Below are 22,425 nucleotides of genomic sequence, written 5' to 3'. Positions count from 1 at the left end.
GTAATACGTCATTCGGATAAAATGCTGATACAATTTACCCCATGTTTAGAAAGTGCTGCATAGCCAATGGGACGTATCTATATTTGTTTCTTTTTTATCAGAATATTGAGAAATATTTATAAACTAGTAATCTAACAGCTCGCAAACTATTTATGAACAGAATCATCAGATTAGGTTAGTTGACCCTGTGTTACGAGCTACAAGTTTAACAGATTCGTTAGAGGAAATTGCTAGCCTTGTTATACATGAACTTGATACACGCAAGATGTACACATTCGGACGTCAGAATTGATGTAAATGGTTTTTAGGACCCATATTGGCAAGGGGCAAGTGATTTGAAGCCAGCGACCTTAACCAGTCGACCATAGAAATCCCTTAATTAAGTAATGTGAAAGATGTGGCCAGTTTATCGAGGCGGCAGTATAATTGTCGCTAAGAATACAGTTACAAGTCATAAAAAAGGAAATCTTTGGGGTCCTTTGAATAACCTTGACTACGGTGTAAGTCCAGTATTCAGCAAATGATGAGAAGATATAAAACATTTATTGAAAAACAAAATCTAAATCCAAAACAAAGCTTATTGATTCGATATAGGAGCTAAATAACTTATGATGGCTATATATCATAATATAATTATATGTTACGTGTAATATGTTTTTGACGCCCTAATATATTACTTTCAGGTTACAAAATGTCTCGACGAACTACTGAATCAAGTTCAGTTTCAAGAGATGGAGTAAGTTAGATTACACAGAAATTTATAATTTCAGCACAGGCATCAGCGATAGTATTCTGGAAGTTGCTTTTATTTGCATGGATTGAATCTAAACAGCGAATTTTTATCAAACTCGGGAAACATTCTTCTAAAGATTCGAATATAGCTATATCTAAGTTAGTAACATAAAAGCTTAATACAATAAACAATTATATAACAAATCACTTTCATAATTTTAAACAAGCAGCTGGCAGCATGTGTAAATGAACAGTATTCATTCGAGATCCCAGAAATTGCTACATCATATTGTATTTTTCATAGATCTGACTGCAAGCGCTTGCACATGAAAGTTTCAATAGCAAAAGATATGTTGATTGTTGCATTGTCTACGCCTGGGATTGACAAATGGCTGCAAACAGAGTACGGCATAAAAATATATCTTTACTGCATGGCGTTCTATGACAAAGCTGTTTTGGACAGGACAGGAATAGATGAGATCGAATCCTTGCCAATTTCGTTAGAGGAAATTGTTAGCCTTGTTATACATGAACTTGATACACGCAAGATGTACACATTCGGACGTCAGATTGATGTAAATGGTTTTTAGCATATTTTTAGATTAAGCACCTCGTGATCAAGATTATTTTGTTCTATTAAATAATAAATATATTATTGTCATGACTAGTTTTCTCATGACTCAATCATAATGTTTATACATACTAGACAAACTCCAAACTATGGTAGAACTACATTAATTATGTTACATTTTGTGCAGTTACTATCAATTAAAGAGTCGTTCAGTTTTATGCCTTATTAATACACGTACTTTATGTTTAATTCTTTACCAAAGGTAGAAAATTTTCGCCAAGACTCTTCTGCAATTATAAACGGTTCAAGTTTCACATTTATGTGAGTAGGTGATGACTAGGAATTTCGATTTTTGTATATGCCTGCTATTCATTTCTAAATAGGATTGCTTCTATTATATATATCATTAACGTTAATGATAAAAATATAATATATAACTATTTGGTTATATAATATATACATGTATCATTTCATTGCTTGTTTATCATTTCAAGACTTGACAGACATTTGAAAAGAAAACCTTGAACAATAATTCAGTTATCCTTTGCATCTTTGAGGCTTATTGAAATTATTGTGTTGATTAACGTATGCGCCTATTTTAGAATCTGGTCGCTTATATCTCTTGTTTTATTTATACAGCTAGCAAATATATTTGTAAGGAAAGCAATATCAAGGGTGTGTATTCTATGAATGTAACAAATACTCAATATAACTCGAATGGTAGTTTCGATAAATTTGACATCAGTTTTTATAAAATCACGAATATTCACAGTTGTGGGACAGAATGCTGTATCCAGGAAATTTCCCAGATGGAGATGTAAAGAAGCGGTGGAATAAGACATTGTGTGAAGCCCTTGAAGGAAGAATGGAAGAAATGTTGGTGAGTATACGTACACGTTTGTTTTGAGTATTATATCTGTTGTGATCTCATGTATGATGAAAATTCTTCAACTGTTGGACATATATTGTTAGCTGACCAGAACGCACGAAATACAAGGTGAGCGGCGCAAGTACACTGACCTACAGGGGGTGTGGTCACTTTTCTTTATAATAGTTTAGTGGGAACTTAAAGAATCTGAAAATGCCTGCTCAGTTTTTAAGTAAGTTCACATAAATGTTTCTTGGGTGCCGATCTACTAAGGTGTTCATGTTAATCCAGTTTGTCAAAAACATGGCTGTCAGAGCTTAACTGCTAAAGTAGAAGAGTTTCCTTATTATAAACCTTTGGTCCACTACAAAGTATCACAGTAATGTTTCTTGGGTGACATTCCAGTAGAACTGTTTAGATCATGCTAATATCAGACATTGTCTGCTGGCTGGGTCTAGTTCTAACTATGCGGAAAACTTTTAAAAAAATCCAGTTTTCAAAGTAATTCGGTGGAAATGTTTCTTGTTATCTCTCTTTGATGAGCTGTTATAGTCTGGACTGTGATTTAGGACTGCCATGCTCTTTTTGAAATGTTGTATGTGATATAAAGAGTTTTTCATTCTAAAATATAAGCATGTAAAGTAAAAAACGTATCTATTTACAACATGCACTTGATATAAAGGGAATACGAACATGTTGTTGTTTAGCTTCTTCTTACATAATACCAAAGACAAACTTAGTTAAAGGTAGCATTTCAAATATCTGATTAAGTTTAACGAGGAATGCATTATCCAATATATTAGTATGCTATTTTATTTTCGTTAATACATTTTCGTGTCAGTCCATATTACTGTTCATTTTTTAGTTTTATTTACTTAAAAAATCCACAGAAACAGTCAAAGACAGGAGGACACGAGATCGTCTCTTGTTATTGTAGAAACATCAATTCTTACCAACAGCCTATGCAGAAATTCATGGCTTCTTATGTGAGCAAGGTAAATATTTCAAATGTAATACAAATGTTGCAATGTGAAGTGTTTTCATATATAGTCAGTTTTGAAAGTGTCAATGGCATCTAATCAAACACATGGCTTTCACGTGGATATATGTACAAAAATGATCAATAAAATTAATTATCAGTATATGTGGTGCATATATTGTATAGACATATGTCTGTTATACCCATGGCGAGTTCTAAACGAGTAGGTAAGGTCTCTGACTTCAAATCACTCGCCCCTCACCGATATGGGTTTGAGCCTCACTCGAGGCTTTGAATTTTTCATGGGAGGAAGCCATCCAGTTGGCTAACGGAAGGTCGGTGGTTCTACCTAGGTGCCCGCCCGTGATGAAATAATGCACAGAGGGGTTCTTATGGTCTTCCTCCACCATCAAAGCTGGAAAGTCAAAATGTTATTGGGTTATTTGAGGTCATAAACAAGGTCACTATGTTAATAGGAAATCATTTTTGACACTTTAGAGTCCATGTATCCTATCTTTTTCCGAATGTCTGTCTCCATAAATATAATTTTAAAAACTCGGTGACGATCGTCATTGTCAGCATGTTTGCCTGTTTTTAAAATAAAGGTTAAGTTTGAAACTCATCTATAGTTATCAAAACATACATTAAACTAGGTCAAATTAATAGAAAAATTGGTTAATACATTCTACCTTTTAAACTTATAAGTAGGACTGGTCCGAATGTTTGTTGAATTAAGTCTATTTCAGATAGGATACGTCATCCGGGGAATGAATAAGGCCAAGGGTCATCGTAGTCCTCCTAAATGATTTATCTGAATTATTTTGTGTTCTTTCAGCATTATATTTGGCACACTTTGTAATCTAGTGGCAACATCTAAAAGTAATATCTTACTTACTTAGCTGATGCCGTGTTACATCTGTAGTAAAGTAAACATAAGTCCCGTTGGCAGAATTGGCTTGATGGTTAATTATCTTTTATTGGATGGACTATGATAAACTTGTTGAATCGTCCGTCCATCCGTATATCAACATTATTCTGTAAAATATATTTCATGAACCGCAAATGGATTTTCTTTGAACCTGGTTTGTAGCATATTTGCATAGATCTCTCTCACATTTTAGCCAAAGCATATTAATTGCAGAGGGGCCAGTCACAAAACATGCACCGTGCCTTTCGATTTTCGCAGTGTATGCTCTTTCAATTAACTTTCTTAGATATTTTACAAATACTTCATCAAAATAAGAATTATATTTTTCCGTAGTAAAAACATGCAATAAATCATCTGCTTTCAACAAGCCTTTTAAACACTTTTCAAATTCAATTATTACTTTTAAGCTGATACTTCCTCTGAATCACTGAAGGGAAATATACCATACTTGTTTGAAAGCATAACCAGAAGCTAAATTATCATGGATATACAACCCCTGGTGTTGATAAGCTGTAAAAAGTAATTTGAAGGTGTCCTCGAATCGATGCAAGTTTAATAAATTAAAACTTAGGTATTCTTAGGCTTAATACAAATGTATCCCCATTAAAACGCAGGCTGCAAGTTTCATGTGTAATGTCACTGAAACGTTTCAGTCGTTCATTTTTAAACAACGTGGTTTAAACATGTGATCTATAATGATAATAATGGTATTGCAAAATGAACAAACGGTGTGTTGTTTCAGTACACTTATTTATATACGTCTCATAAAACAAATTCCTTTCAATCGTACTGTGATAAATTGACAAAAAAACAACAACAAAAAACACAGAACGATCCAATATTTGTATCAGTATCATAAGGTTTAAAAGTAAGTTATTATCTAAAACAATAGGCTTTATTGCTTTGACAGGTTTTGGGAAGTACTTCGTGTTTGGTGATGAAAAACTTGTCTGAAACAGAACGTTATCAACTACGACAGCTTATGCTTCGAACTTTTAACGCGCAATGGCAAAATGTTTGCAACAGACATGATGGCAAAATGGACTTGAAGGTGCTTTGTAACTGGGCAAATTTGCCTTTGTTCCTGTCAATCCTAGGTTAGTTAAGTATACGTACATTGTATTCTACTTCGTGTTTTCAATGCGCGAAGTTTATCTACTAAACAATTCCCAATTTACATTCAGCTATATTTCTATATTTCATCGGGTTTTATAGCTTGAACATAGTCGTCCATCATAAACGTAGTGAAGTAGGTATATAGGCTGTTTACGTTAACGCAGACATATACATGTAATAAAAAATTATATAAACTCATATAAACATATGAAGAACACCTTTGTTTATTTCTTTTTTAATACAGAGAAAAGCCTACTTTCATGAAACTGTTTGGGGGAAAAATGGGCATGCAAACCTTTTACAGTTTGCTTTTCAACATCAGGAGCAATGTCCCGCATTAATTATAGATAGCCAGACATATTTTAAGTAAAACATGCAAATTCGATGAATTGGTATCTCCCGCCGAATGGGTTTGTTGTTAAGGATGTTACCAAGAGGCAAAATAATATCATTAATTTTGAACTTAAAAGAACAGATGTCCTGTACAGAGCACAATCAAGTAAGAAATCTTGAACGTGGGTGGGGGTGGGGGGGGGGGGGGGGGGAGAGATGAGGGGGAGGGGTTACACATTCACATGTTGAAAAATATTGATGGAAGGTTTGAAAAATTAAAAAAGGAATGAAAATGTGGGGGAGGGTTACAATAAATATTTATGGAAGGTTTGAAAAATTTAAAGAAAAGGAATGATTTTTTTTTTGGGGGGGGGATAGGGGCGGGGCGGATGGGGTGGGGGTGGGGGTAATGAAACAACACTTCACATGTTGATAATAAATATTCATGGAAAATAAAACATGAAAAAAAAAGGTTTGGGGAGAGGGGAGGGGGGGGGGGGGAAGGGACTGCATGATTGGGGTGGAGGAGCGAGGTGGGGGGAGGGTACAGCTTTGCATGTTGATAAATATTCATGGAGGGTTTAAAAAGGTTTATAAAAAAAGAAAAAAAGAAAAAAAAGTTAGGTGGGACAGGGATGGGGTGGGGGAGGGTGTGTGTCCAGGGCCCATAGTGATCTAGTCAGTTTAAGTTTCATAGTTCTAGGCAAGATCTGACACAAGTTATGAAGCAGAAATTGCCATAGTTAGAACACCCTATATAGTTAACACTAGAAACTACTAAGGACCGTAACACTGGTCTTACTTGGGCAATCTGACTGAAACTAGACGTGCCGCATTTCCCTATAGTGGTAAACATGTGTATGAAGTTTTATTTAAATATTCCAAACCACTTCCTAGATATGGCTCCGGACGGACGGACGAAAGACGGACAACACCAAAACTATATCACTCCGCATTCGGCGGGGGGATAACAAAAATATTAGCCTCTGGACAGTCTGGAACAAAATATCGTAGTTAAATGTTTATCTACTTAGACTAGAAAAAATGATAAAATAATAATAGATGCCGATTAAAACGGTTAAACGCAACACTATTTTTCTGAGAAATGAAAACATGTTATTACAACTGTACGCAAATGCATATAAGATTCAAATACATCCTCCAAGATTGATAACAACCTGTAAAATATAAGGATGAATAATTTTAGTCCAACTTTTGTCGCAAATCGGGTATTTTTAATTTGACTTGGATACCACTGTCCACAGTTAATTACATCATAATCTGTTGTCACTTCTAAGTAACGGTTCTTTATCTCCAAAATTATCAACGATCACGGGTTGTGAGCTGATCAAAACGAAATACGAATTGCTAGAATTCAAAGCGAAAGCGCCTAACGCTGAAATATTTGTAAAGTTACCAGTGCTCTATAGCACGCTCCTCGCTACAGATATATAAAGGGTTTAGCATTGAACGGTTATATCTAGAGACGTAATTTGTCCGTCAAGTTTTTCTTTGCGGGGGATGGGGAGGGGTAGGGAACGTGGTTGCCATCGCAAAGTTTGCACAGTTACTTCGGGGTTAGCCCAAATAACACACCCTCAAGTGTTTTTTCTCATTATCGCAAGAGCCGTACATTTAGACAGTTCAGTAACATTTTTTTTCCAACAAAATTAAGTTCGTGGGAAAAGGTCATCAAATTTTAACGGAAAGTGCCTTATAGAATTTGCTATATAAATATGTAGTACTTTTTTGTACAGAAAGACGAAAGTGAAAACTTAAAGAACTGGAGACCCATAAAGCTTTTAAATGTTAACGGTAGAATTATTATATGCTACATTTTCTACGTAAAAGATAAAAATAATTTTACCATCGGTTATTCTTTCAGATCAGATACTTTCTCGAGTACGTAGACGAGTGAATTATTTTACGTGGCTTATAACCGGTTAAATGTGTTTAAATATATTAAAACAAAGTTCTTTTACATAATTATTATTTCTTAGTTATGGAACTTTATGTAAATTGTCCTGTAACGTTGACAAGACAAGAACAACACCAAGTCCTTATTAACTGTGATAAGAAATAATGAGAAAATGTGATTGGTGCACGATGGAAGATAAAGTATCGATTGATTGTTCAATATACATAGACCGTACGTTTTCGCTGAGATATGCGCCATTGATGAAGTTCTTTTTCATGATCACGGTTGTCTCTGTGTACCTAGTGGTAATGTATTACGTGTACAATGGCATTTTGTTCTGGTCTGGTGTCAGTGACCCAGGCCCTTATAAAAACTTACATAGTCTATCTAATTCTATCAAATTTTTAGTTGAACAATAACGTCATTAGCTGTCATGTAGAAAGGAGACCCTTCAAACTAGCAAATTTTTTGTAAAATAAAGTGATAAAGCAAGAATTTCTGCTTGTTGCAGATCCATACGATATAAATGAGCAACAAGACCGGGACATCCTGACAAACATCACAAACGTTCTAGAAAGTAGCGCAGAAAGAATAATTTCTGGGTCTATATTGATTGGGGAAATGACGTTTGTGTTGGAAAACACGAAACGATTTCTTGATCTCCTGGAATTCACCAAATTTAAAGACAATCCATCTGTTGCAAAAGCGATATCAGTGCGATTGAGAGAGAAATGTTTGCTCAATGACACTTTAGACGACCTGCAAAATTTGAAATCATTTTGCAGTTCTCTCGAAGCCGGTAAGTATTTATGATTTTTTTTTTGGAAATCAAACAGATATCATTTAAGATTCGGCTATTACTAATATTAATTTGAATTTATATAAATGCTGAATATTTTAAGAACATTGAATAGATTGATAAAGCAGATTTGAAAGGAGTTGTAATTACATATACTTTTGACTCTCGGAAATCTTTAGTTTTGCAATAAATGGATTATTAGTAGCACCACACGTATTTAATATCATTTGTTGTTTATACATTTTGTAAGTTTTATATATTTTAGTCGATCTTAAAGAGCTTGATGAACAGTTAAAAGCAAACTTAACTGAGAGCAAACTTAGTGATGTCATAGTTGTTGCACCAATACAGACTTTCTCTGACGAAAACAGCGAAATAAAGCTAGTCCGGTTTGAAGTTAACAAAGACATTAGAAAAGCATTAACATGCCTACATAGATATAAAGAAAGTCTCTTCTTCAAGAAACTTTGGGAGAGAGAATGCTCAAAGCAAGAACATGAGAAAGTTCTCACCCTAACGGATATTTATCAGGCCGTTGTGGTTCCAGTGTTAGAAAGGTAACTCTCTATAAGATAACACCCTGTGCTTAAAATATTATTTAAAAGAGGGTATGTTTGATTTTACTTTTTAAATGAGTTATGTTATAAAATGTAAAATGTCTGATATATAACGCTCTGAACGGTACTTGGGGTTTTCCGTTTCCAGTGGAGAAAGTCGCCATTTGAATTGTGTCGGTGTGACTGAAATATAATTTAGAGAATTTTAGACTAGGCAAATACTAAAAATTAAAGCTTTTTTAACAGGATGAGACGAATTTCCCTAGATATTGTTCATAATACGATTTCGTTTACTGAGCTCGAAACGGAAATTGGCATGTTGTATCCAAACAATTTTGAGAATCTGCAAACGGAATTAGCAACTATATGTGACCAAGCGGATGTCTCCAAGATTCAGATCTTAGTAAGACAGATAAAGAATTACAGACATGTTGTGTTCATGAGGAAAGTTGCAATGACTTTGATGATTATCAAGGATACTTACGATCTACATGGTGACTTCGGATCGACCGAAGATATATGTAAGGTAAGCTTTACTTTTTATTTGTTTCATAAAATTGAATAACAAATGTATTATTTGAAAAAATGTTAAACAGAATTGATAAAAAATTACATCTTGCTTTGTTACATTTCTAAGTTGGTATATGGCAAATTCATATTATGATTTGATAATCGAAGTGCTATATACTATATATTCCGGTTATTTTTTTGCGGCTGTCTGTAATGTTTGGGTCATGATTTTAATTTGTCTAGTCTAGTCTGAATTAGAGTGTCGTGTTTATTCAGCGAATGACGAAAGTTTGAACCATACTTTTAGATATCTCTGATTCAGTAAAAAACAACTAAACAATCAATAAAACTACTCATGTTTGACTCGCAATATGAATTTTATTTAATATTGCAACGGTCAAAGTAACCAAAGTTACCATTCGATATAATTGCTACACTTAGTCTAGGTAATTTAACTATTTAAGGGGATGCCTCTGGCAGCAGCCATGTGCGACCGTTAAGAACGTGTCATTCGCATGCACTGCGTTTTAAATCAACCATGTAAAATGTCGAAATAAAATGCAAAACCATTTTCTGAGAGCGAAAAGAAACACTAGATGATTTATTTGTACAATAATGAAACAAATATTTATGAGGATATTTTGATATAAGCTATTCAAAAATGATTGTTTATCAGTAAAAGTACCTAAAATAAAGTAACCTTTAACGTTTATGCTCTTGAAGGGTAAGCTTTCTTTGACCTAGATTCGATTCTCTGTAGGCACAGAAAAAACACAACATAACGGTGCGAGTTCAGATTTTTAGTGACTGTTGCTTTAACATTCTGGACATAGTCACTATAAGAAAGGCAATTTAAGGGATGTTGTAATAGTTACACATAAAGCGACATTATAATAAATATATACATATGTATAACAGGAGCTGTCCGTAAGACAGCCAGTGCTCGACTATTCGAACCGTTATCCCAGAAGCAGGAATATTACCATAAATGTTAAAATATCTATAGAGTTTCAATCCAGTATCTGCATTAGTTTTGGAGTAACTTGCATGCAAAACTTTAACCAGAAGTTTTAAGTTCAAAAGGGGACATGATTTGGCCAAAATGCATGTCAGGGTTATGGGACTTGATTCAGTCAACTAGTTTTATAACCCCGAAGACACATGTGAAGTTTCAGTTTAATGTCTGCATTTGTTTTACAGATAGTAACTTGCACGCAAAACTTTAACCAGGAATTTCTAAGTCCAAAAGGGGGCATAATTTGGCCAAAATGCATGTCTGAGTTATGGGACATGATGCTATCACCTAGTTTCATAACCCCAAAGACACATATGAAGTTTCAATTCAATATCTGCGTTAGTTTTAGAGATAACAACTTGCATGTAAAACTTTAACCAGGATTTTCTGAGTCCAAAACGGGGCATAATTTGCCCAAAATACATGTCAGAGTTATGGGACTTAGCCCAGTGAGGTTGGTAATTGACCTAGAAAAAGAAAAAAAATAAATTTCAAAGCTATATGCCTTTAAATGATAGCCATATGTTCTTGCACGCAAAAAAACTTTAACTAGGATTTTCTAAGTCCAAAAGGGGACATAATTTGACCACAATGCATGTCAGAGTTATGGGACTTGATGCTATCACCTAGTTTTGTAACTCCAAAGACACATGTGAAGTTTCAATTCAATATCTACATTAGTTTAGGAGATAGTAACTTGCATGGAGAACTTTAACAAGGATTTTCTAAGTCCAAAAGTGGGCATAATTTGGCCAAAATACGTCTCAGAATTATGGAACTTGACCCAGTTAGGTTGGTAATTGACCTAGAATGAAAAAATAAGTTTCAAAGCTATATGCCTTTAAACGATAGCCATATGTACTTGCATGCAAAACTTTAACCAAGGTGTGACGCCGACGCCGACGCCAGGGTGAGTAGAATAGCTAGACTATTCTTCGGATAGTCGAGCTAAAAATACAAAAAAAAAACGAATTCAATTATTGACATTTATCAAAGTTTCAAACTGTATTACAGTGTATTATCGTAAAGACTACTTGTGTTTACAAAATAAATCTAGCTCCCTAACTTCACATGCTATGTTATGATTTGTTGCCATTGACATTGTTTGTGCGGTAAAATGCTTATGATAAGATAGAGCTTTGCTAAACTCATATTTTTATTTGTCTGTGTTTATATAAGAAAAATATATTTTAAGTGATCGGTGTACGTTTTAAAATCACAACTCTTGAAACTGATATAACTTCGTTTCAGATTGAACTCGACAAGTTAGATGTGGCAACATTGACTGATGACTTTTATGAAAAATGCAGTTTGCTTGCAGACATAACACAAGAGCAACATGCTTGTTTACAGGCATTTTCTAAATGCTCTGATCTTGTGGTGTGGTTGAGGAAATCAATGGGAGATTGTAAGTAAAAAATATCTGACTATTTGACTGTAACAAAACGCGTCCGTTTCTTAACTCTACTTATAAAGGCAGTGCATCATACACACCGAAATGACCTGCCAAACTGTCGTGAGATTAACTATGTAACGCAGCGTTTGTAAGTTCTTTATATATAATTGAGTCGGCTAAACGCTGAAAGCGTTTTGACGAGTCCTTGCTGTTCAGCGATTCTCTAAATGGACCAAATAACACAGTGAAGGGATGTAGTTCCATAAGATTTCTCAAACTTCAAACAGTTCACTGCATGAATGAAGTTAAGTTGTGTGAATTCCCTTTGCTATGACCAATATACGATGTAATCTGTCATATTTATGACTTGTAATTGTGCAATACTCGAATGTAACTCATTAAGCATAAATGTGCATTTTATGAATTGCGCAGGCTTACAAAGCTTGCGTAACATCCAGCGAAAGACAAAAAATAGTTCCACAGGGCTCCAGATAAGATGCGTATTAGCGTAAATTACGTATAGAAATAATGCAAATACGCATGTCTAATAATTTCTAAGCGTATAAAAACGTATATTAAATTACAGAAATGCACACAATGCTTTTTTAAAAACAAAATCTGAATCGTCTGGATGCGTTAGGTAACATAGCCGATCAGCCTTAATTCTCCCATATTGAACGTATACACGCATCGTATGATTTCTATAAACTTTGCGTGGGTTGAATTTTGCAGTCAGTAAACGGATAAATTATCGGAAGAAGAAGCTCTTACTGGTTTGTTTAGTTACTACAGATATTAAAAATGATTTTAATTCTTATTTTTCGAGAAATAAACAAATCGGCGAAACATTAAATTATATTTTCTTGTAGTTTTTGAAATCGAAAGTAGATCGTCTATATTTGGCTGCTTTCACGAAACGAAACAACTTTTTATGAAAAGATTTAAATAAGAGGTAATTTAACCGTAAACTTCAATGTCAGATACTGCCAATTGTTGCTAAATGTCTTCGTATGATCACAATTTGTAAAATATATTGTTGAAACTGGAGAAAAGTGTAATCGTATCCGGATATAATATTTTGGGTAAATATCGAGCTGTGTTATGAAATTTTATGAAAAAAACTAAAAACAAACTGAAACTGGTAGACTATACTGTCAGTACATCAATCATTAGCCGACTCAGGCCCTTCAGGCCTTTGATTATAATCTGACAGAATCCAAGTTGGACCTTCCGTTGGTTATTATACAAAAGGTTATTGCATTTTCGTGTAGGTATAACGTTGTAGATAATATATCGGGTTGATGCGAAAGTGGCACCATTGAGCATTTACCTAGAAACAAGATGGCGGCAAATATGGCGGCCAAAAGAAGGAAAACACATGCAGTTAAAGTTTCTGTATATATCATTTCAATATATTTTTCATATGACTAGAACACAATTAAATCAAGATCAAATGTAGGACTATTGATTTAATACGGCTTCTGTATATGCAATGTATGACACTGTAGTGTTACGTTACAAAAAAATAACTAAAATTAGCATTGTATCAATATAACATACTGTTTCAGAAATAATATTATTATTTTAAATTATGACAGTGTTTTCGATATATATTAACAGCTATCAAGTTAATTTAACCAATGCACATAATCAAAGACCAGTGCTATGATGTCAATGTTTTTATGGCTAAACTAGTTTCCTACATTGTACATGTTGTACGTTACCAAAATTATGTTTATTATTGTTTGTATTTTTTTAATTTGAAAAATTGTTTTGTAATGACGCCGTATCTAGTTTAAAAAAATAACACATATATACATTTCTTATGCAATCTAAAAACTAATAAAACATACATTTACTAGTACTAGAATACGTATAACACTTATTATTCTGGTTTAAACAGTATACAAAAACATGGTAATGTGACTCGATTTAAGATGACATCCCAGACTAGATTGTATGTAAAATACAACGACTGTAGTATAACATGAAAATAACGGTGACTAAATATACTTCGTGTTTTGAAACAAGAAGTGCTTATGAAGCTAGGATGCTGTCCGACTCTTCGTGTGTTGTTCTCATATCTCTTAAAGGGGAATTTATCTTCGCCTATGATGATCAGCTTTTGTGGTTTAACTGTGGTCTCGTTCGACATTGATGTGTTCATTGACAGATTATCTGCTATGAGAGCAATCAGCTGCTTTTCATTCTCTGGTACTGTGAGGATAGCTTTCTACTGTTGCAGTTGCATTTCTTTCGAAAACTGGTGTATCCGACATGACTGCACACCGTACTACTTTAATATCCCTTTTTGTGCTGAAAGGCCGATACCTGTCGAATACACATTATATATTCTAATGGGCCAGTTTTCATTCGGTGAATCTTTTGAATTGCGTGATATAATCAATGAAGTTCCATTTTGCTGGTCGACGAATTTTGTAAAGATTGCCGAACAATCAATAGCTAAAATCCTGTAATTATCAGTTTGAAGAACTGTCTGACAGGTGTTTTCGTCCGTAAGATTTTATAATTGTGATTTAGACTTGGTAATTTCAACTCTACACCTGTCATATGCCAGTTTTAAATGTCTTTCATTCAAACCACTGCCTGAAAGAGTTTTCGCACAGTTATTTATAATCACGTTGTTCTGAATTAATTTCGAGAACGAACCTTTATTCTTTTTTACATTTTCAAATTTTTCAATTTTATGTAACAAGTTCTGTTTTCTCAATACAATGAGCTTTCTTTCCACAATGTCTACCGTGTATAACAACTCTAAAAGCGTTGATACATCTGACACAGCATTATGTGCATCGTATGTTTTACCAAGCACATGCTTTACTAAGAATTCTTGCGTATATATTAAGATATAATTTACAGACAATTCGAGCAAAATTCAGTTATAGGTCGCCGTGCATCGCCATGTAATGCTCGACCCTATACATAACATATGACAAACGCGTATTATGCAAGAGCAAACCTTGTGTGTGTTTTTTTCTGAAATTTAAGTAATCGGTTTAGTAGCCTTTACAATCGATTTTACCTAAGAAAACCACTAAATGGTAAGGCTCTCTGTTAAAAACAGGACTCAGTTAATAAGTCTTGTGTGTTACAGCTCCATTTTGTAGTGAACGGACTGTGTAATGCAAGTAAAGCATTTATCTTTGAAAGTTTGTTTTCGACTCCGCCGACGACGCACCTTAATATAGAATTTAATAATACTCAGCTTAAGTAAGAAACCGTTTTAATTTGTGTTATATCTGATAAGAAAGGTTAACAGAAGTATGCAACTGATGTATTGTGGTGCACGTCCCACAAAGCTAGATAAACTAATAAACTAATTTGCTTCTTAAACATGTCAGATTGACCCTTCCGCCCGGCGGATCTTAATCCGATAAAACACTTGTATTGCTATTGGGTCAAGAAACCGCGTAAAGCATTTCTGTTTGTGTCAACACATCTCCTATTGTCTGTCTTTGCGCCTTTACTGTCAAGCCGTTTGTCTCGAGACTTTCAGTTTTTCGTAGGCGAGCCTACAATTATTTCAATTTATGAAGACAGAAACCTTGGCGATCTGATTCATCAACATTCCTTTCCAAATGCTGGATATAAGTGCAAAAATCTAAAATCATGCACAAACGCTATTAACGAGTCATCTTCCGCTGCATTGAGCGTTTCCGTCATAAAATTACATGTGGTAATTGCAAATACATAACTTGAGGAATCACGTACATGATAAATGATAATTGATCAAGCTCGTGGCATTAATATGTCTTTAGCAACAGTTCTCAAAAACAAAATGACGTCGTTTTGAAAAAAAAGCAAGGAAGGATTCTGGCAAAGTCTTATTCCGTCATCAAATAAATAATAAAGCAAATTTTATCAAATCCCTAGATTTAACCCTTTTTTCGAATGAAGGTAGAATACAATTTGATAAATGAAAGCGTACTTTTCTACTTGATTGACTTTTCAAACATTGATGGAGATCGTGAAGTGTCTATAATCATAGTATTCCAAGTTTTAATTTTTGAAAAATTTTGACATGTCAGAAACAATATACGTGAGTTTGAAAGTTTACCAAATTTCAAAATTATATTGTTTAATTGTATTAGTGATTTGTATTTGCAATTTATAAAGTGTTGCCTTAGAACATTCATTAATTCTCTTTTTATAACTACTACTTCACCTTCAGCAATAGAAAGCAGTAAGCTCAACTACAGGAGCAACTTGTCATCCAATCAAGCGCATGTGCTGAAACACTTCCTGTTTCTTAATAAACTTTATAACATAAGGTGATCCGACTAGAACATTCAAGTTTACATTTATATCAGGTCAAATATGTGATGAATATAAGTAAGACGCTTGTTGGAGAAAATTATCTTTACTAAGACCGAGATTTAAGTTACATTTGGTAATAATTGTTACTTTTTTTCAGTTTGGACCAATACTTTATTTACTTTATGCAACTTTATTTCAGCTTGTATCCTCTCGTGCCACCTTGCCAGAGTCATTATCACTCAAGAGCACCGCTCTCCCATTTATTAACCTATACATAATAAACATTGATTAACTATTAAAATTATTTATTATGCTAGCACAATTAAAAGAGCTTAAAGTCTTTGTTGACCTTGCGATGATGTCGGCTGGCGATAACGTTGAGAAAGCAGAGAGGGTACAATGTTTGCATGCTGCCGTAACTGGATATTCGTCACTTATATTTGACCTTCAAAACGAAGGAGGAATAATGCACTTACTTCAAATGTGTCAGCCTGTATGGAAAGAACTTAGCAATATGGAAAACATTCACAACAAATTGGTAAACTGACAATTGAGTTTGAATTTTTGATAAATAATATTTAATTCTTAATGCCTTATTTGCCACAACTTGAAAACTTTAAAGCAGTAATGATTCTAGTCGTACGGTTGTATTATGTACGATCACGCTTTTGATGTTTGTATGCAGCTCATCTTTCTATAGAAAAATAAGCGTCTGCGAACATTTTTCTTTTTTTTATCAAGTTCAACATCGCTCCCTTCAGAACTTTAGATAAACGATATGCAAGTTCAGTTGTAGGTTATCTCTTACATTCTGCGAACATTTAAATGTTCTGAATTGTGACACCTTTGGCGCTTATTGAAAAACAAAAACAAGAATTAAACTCTTTCCTGGGCTTACCCGTACAGTTATGACGTCACAACTTTTCAAAGACAGTTTACAAAACACATCTATTCTATGTTATTAAGAAGGCAATACTGTTACCGTTTTGTGACATTATCAGACTTAGGTTGCACTGTATTTACAACACTACATCAAGTAAGGAATAAACCATACGGATATAAAGTGCACTTGATTGTTAAAATATGTTTGCATTAATTAATATGATTTAATGATGAAACGAAAAAACGTCACGTTCAAATGTGGCATCACTCAGAAAGTTTTGACAAAAATATTTTTTTTCATTGAAAACAATGACGTATATAAACAATCGAGCTCTGGAAAATTGAGTCTTTTGTGTCACTAGTTTCATGTGAATAAGTATGCAGCAGCTGTATATAAGTTTATGTAAGGAAACGCATATTTTAATTGTTTTAACTAATACAGGAAGATGCCAGTCGTTATATTGAGTGGTTTAAGAACATCAAGAGCACACATGGAGCAGTTGAAGTGACATCCTTTATGCAAGCAGAGACTATTAATGAGCATGGTGTTTATATGATTGGTAAAAGTGTTCATGAACGCTTTGATGGGGACGTTGACCAAAATATAAGTCGCGATGATGTAAGTATAAGGACTGCAAGCGTTACAATTTATAAAGTGAATGGAATTACATGTACAATGTTTTAAAACAATGCAATTGTCAGATAAATTTGTAACACTTTGGACAGTAGCAATATCATTAGGTAGAAAGCGCTACCCAAATTATTCACAAAAATAAACACTACACAAGAGTCCGCTTCTAATCATTTACCCCTCAACATTATGGTTTCAAATCCATGATAAGGGCGTAAAGGTATTTCATGCAAGGAAGCGAAACAGCTGGCTCTTGTAAACTCGATGGTTCTAGCAAGGTATCCTACCGTGCCTAAAATAATGCTTATAGATGGCGCAAGGGGTCGTCCTTCACAGTGAAAACATAGAAATTCGCCATATGACCTATAATTGTTTCGGTGTGACGTTAAATACTGATAAATACACATGCATTTGACAGTGTGTTATAGAAATTGGTGAAATAAAATATAAAGGAGCGTAGAATTATGATTCAAATCGTGCAACTTACAAATATAGTAATACTTAACCAGCATTTGATTTAACCGTTGATATTTTCAGTATCTATGCGGGCATTTCTAACATTAATGCTATTTGTTAAGAATTCATAGCGTTACGTTATCTATCCTGATAATTAAGAAATAAGAAGTCTGCTCCTGTATCCTTTTATCAGTTAATGAAATATGGGCATGAGTTAGGGTGTGTAATAACTAAAGTAATAACACGAGTGCGTAGCACGAATGATCTAATCATTTGCACTCGAACTAATAACTGATAAAATTATTGAAATATGCTTATTATTTTGATTCTGACAACGCCAAAATTTCGCATTTTACAGTACTACATTTTCGGCTTAATACGTATCATGAATCATTACTGAGCTAATTCGCTCGTAAAGATAAAAACATATTTTATGGCCCCGGAAATTAGTCATTGCGACTTCATCATACTTTTGTTTTTAAAGTAAGATTTCTCCTCTTTTATGTGAGGATCACTTTACTAATAAATTTGTAGATATACAATACACTAAGCTCAACTCCAATTACATTTCAATTCACAGTAAAATAGAAAATAAATATTGTTATAGTGAATATGTACAGCAATTATTTCATAATGATAAGTTCTCTTACTATCACATGTTTGCGACTTCGTAACCTCAGAAATCCCAGAAAAAGACAGCAAAATTTGGGAAAGCTCAGAAAACTTAAATTCAGTCTGTTTTATACAAGTAACAAAATACTTAAAGCTACTCCCCAAATATGGAATGCTATCTCATAAATTGTTTGCCAGGTAAAGCTACATAGTAGAAACTCGTACTTTTAAACGTGTAAAAAGTGTAAAAAGTTCGGTAGATATCAGTATATTAAGGTTTTAGATAAGTTTTCATCAAATTATATCATAACAAACAAAGATACAACAAAGAGCTTTTTTTTGTGGGGGGTGGGGGGGGGGGGGGGGGGGGGGGGGGTGATATTGTTGATATGCTATTATCCTTTGGACGTATTAAACGTTTTACAATTATAAAAAAACAAAACTTTTTTAAAGGACAAAGAACATCTTTTGGGATTATTGATACCTGCGAGTTTGGATGGACACCGAGACGCGAAACAGTATAGATTTAGCGAGTTACAAGATCTTCAAAGCAGGCTTATGCTTGTTGGTGGTGAAAGTGAACAGATAAAGCATTGTATTGATCGTTTTTCAGTGGTAAGCAATTCTTTCTAAAAGTGTGCCTTTGTCTATCTTATTCCTAGCTTTTGAGAGAGTCATTAATTTTATATGGTTTAATTTTAGTTATATTTAATAATTTGTGTTAAGATGAACTGATCCATTATCCATTATTATGTCCATTTTTTGTTTTGCATTTTGTCATCAATGTTGAGGTATTTTGAAAAGCTTCATAACTGCTTTCAAATCTATAACGTGTCATATTATCTACATGTATAACTAATTAAAGCGGACCAATTTTTTTGGAGAACTTTAGGTCCTTGCTAGGAAAAATAGTCATTTATTTATTTTTCAGTGGGAGTAAAAATTCAAGATTGCATACTGTATTTAAAATATTATGAAGATGACTGTCGTACAATGTAATGGCACCTTATTTTTAAAGGGTCAGTCATTCAGACGCATGATAAATGCTTGCCTTGTACAAAATTATCTACTCCTGAATCGTTTTCGCTACTGTCAGTCACAAAACAGAAAGCAATCGCTAAACTTCATTTGAATATATGGCGACTTACCAACCGATTACATTGATATTGACCCCAGTGCTACTCGAACCCGTTTTCGAGGCTGATGCATTAACCATTAGCCCTCGGTGTACATATATCAAAACAACATTGAATGATGAGCAGTTATTTTTGTTTGTTACTTAATAGATTTTTGACGGAGTCATACGTCTTTGCAACATTTATAAGAAGCTAGTTTCATCTGGTTGCGTGCTATTCAAGGATTTCTCAATACAAGTTTACTCTAATCCTAGTCCGGAACGTCCTGTGTGTTTTGTGCTTGAGTTCCGAAATGGGACTCAGTTGACTCAATTGAAGGTTTGTATTAGTAATTATATAAATTGTTTAGACATTGATCAAGTTTTACAGATTAAACAGTTTTGCTACATGCTTATATTGTTAACATCAAATTAATGTGTTGTACATACATATATAAAAGTATGCAAGCTTGTTGCCTTAATTTTATTCATACGTTATATTTTCACAGTTTAGATTATTATAGCATTTTTATAATTCTAGCATTTTTCTACGTCTCTACAAACCTTATTTCAGTGTCACAAAACTGTCGACGAGCTTATCGAAAATATGATGCCAAAGGTTGCAACTGAAATGGAAAATTGTCTCTCAGAGTGGTTGAATTTTGTGAACAGTAAACGGACAGACTTCCCACAACTAAATTTTTACACTACAGACCAGCTGGTTATCTTGCAAAAAGAAATTGCACATATCATGAATAACGGTGAACCTTCAAGTGACTTGTATCCACTTCTTCATCTGCGGAAGAACCAGTGCACTCTAGGTCTGATATATTAATTACACTTGCATTTTATTGTTCGTAAATAAAGTTTGATTGGGAATCATATCTCAGATAGAAGCGAATTTTTATTGCATTTAATATTGTAAATTTATATTTATTTTCCGACATATTATCCGGCAAATTAAACTTTCACACAGTGATAAATTCTTATATTTTACTATGCATGTATACAAAGAGTTAAGAATTTGGTGATAATAAATTAAGGATTATTTTTGTATGTGTTTAGACAGGTATAATCCACATTGGGACATCTTGCAAATCCATGTATCGCTCAGACTATTCTTGGAAGATTTGCCTGAACATTCAACCAATACATATAATTTTTTACATTAACGTATTTTAAATAAAACTATATCTTTCCTGTAAAATTCACGTAGTCACATCGATTCAGTTTTTATCTGTAACACCAGAGAAACGAGCTTTAGCTATATTGTAACGTTCTTTTTGAAGCTTTTACTGCCGGTTTTGAAATATTTTGTACAAACGACGGAAAGGCCGTCCTTTAGCAGCTCTGTCTGTACGATATTTTGTATTTCTATACAAAACATATAGTGAATGCGCATGATTACAGTTTGGACTTACAGAAATGTTAAAAGGAAGATTATGTTTAAAAGGACAATCTAAATTTTTGTCAGCTAGGTACAATAATGTGGGATTTTATCATATAATCCCTAAAAATTATGTGTATTTTCTCACTATTATTACACGCATAATGTATTTTATACGACCGATGAAAACACATAAACTCTCTGTGTGCCTGTCTCTCTCTGTCTGTCTGTCCGTCTTTCTCTCTCATGATAAATAAGAACAGTTTTGCAAAACATTCAGTCAATTCACTATTAGGAAATACTAGTTTGATAGGGAAAGCTTTCCGTGAAATATGTATAGATTACAAATTATCCGAACAATTGATTTGATAGATGACATAGAAACAACAAACAGGAAAACAACAGATAAAATACAAAGAGAAGATTTACTCAAGAACGAGGACGAAGAAGCTCCTGAAAATGCTAAAAAAGCAAAGTCGAGTGAGGCTAAAGAAACTTTCATTCAAAAACTTATTAAAGCTGGATGTAGAGATATGTTACCATATGCTTTAGATGAATTTAGAAACAATCTAAAGCCATCTTCAGGTAAGTGATTAATTGATTGTGTCTGATTTGTATTATTAACAATAATAAAATTGCCATTTTGACTGATTGGATGTAAATTTTCATTTGTTTCCTATAACATGAGACGTTACCAAATAATGTCAATAACTATTGATTAAACACAAAATTAATGCAGCGGCTACCGTTTAAGACCACTTGATATTAATGTGCTCAAAGGCAAGTTTTGAAACGATTGTCACTAGTTCGTCTTCAGTCGTTCAATGACAACTTAGTGACCCCTTATTTTAGAGAAGTATTCATAAAACTGCCATTTAGTTTACGAGTTTGGTCATCTGCGATGATTTGCACTCTTGCCTTTGTAATACCAGAGTTACTGCACTTGAATTGTTGACCTTGTCCTGTAGATAACATGGTACATTTTGAGCAGCCTCATTAGGCTTACATAGACTGTTTTTGGCTACAAGATCTCAGAAAGCTTCTATAACGGAAAATGCTTCTGAAGTAACACGAGAGCACGGGAAGTATGGCGCTTACATCAGTCAACATAGCCCTATAAGTTGCATTACAGGTGTAATCTTTAAGAGGAATTTATATGCACAAGATCTCGGACACGTTTGATTCAAGACATGAATGCTTTTGTTATGTCTAATTTAACATGTATGGCCTGCATCATTGTTTAAAAATGACTACATTTCACGTTGTTGCTGCTAACGAGATATTTATTTCATCAAGCCTTATGGAATTCACACAGAAAATAATGTGTTAAATGACAATGATCC

At 33.8% G+C, this 22,425-nt stretch overlaps 1 protein-coding gene across 1 annotated transcript in view; it reads left to right on the top strand.

The window, feature by feature from the left end:
* The window catches only part of LOC128552042 (E3 ubiquitin-protein ligase rnf213-alpha-like), a gene marked incomplete at both ends in the record, with an annotated part of 66,050 nt that overhangs the window by 5,921 nt on the left and 37,704 nt on the right, over positions 1-22,425 (top strand). The window contains 15 exon segments of the mRNA XM_053533041.1: positions 684-736; positions 1,037-1,307; positions 2,076-2,183; positions 3,062-3,166; positions 4,989-5,175; positions 7,957-8,244; positions 8,510-8,801; positions 9,048-9,327; positions 11,578-11,734; positions 16,318-16,538; positions 17,325-17,501; positions 19,035-19,196; positions 19,868-20,035; positions 20,270-20,516; positions 21,455-21,667. Of these exon segments, the coding sequence (XP_053389016.1) occupies positions 684-736; positions 1,037-1,307; positions 2,076-2,183; positions 3,062-3,166; positions 4,989-5,175; positions 7,957-8,244; positions 8,510-8,801; positions 9,048-9,327; positions 11,578-11,734; positions 16,318-16,538; positions 17,325-17,501; positions 19,035-19,196; positions 19,868-20,035; positions 20,270-20,516; positions 21,455-21,667 (2,929 nt within the window).

The sequence above is a fragment of the Mercenaria mercenaria genome, unplaced genomic scaffold, assembly GCF_021730395.1.
Source record: "Mercenaria mercenaria strain notata unplaced genomic scaffold, MADL_Memer_1 contig_1973, whole genome shotgun sequence".
Classification (NCBI taxonomy): Eukaryota; Metazoa; Mollusca; class Bivalvia; order Venerida; family Veneridae; genus Mercenaria; species Mercenaria mercenaria.
This window is presented reverse-complemented; position numbering and strand designations above follow the sequence as displayed.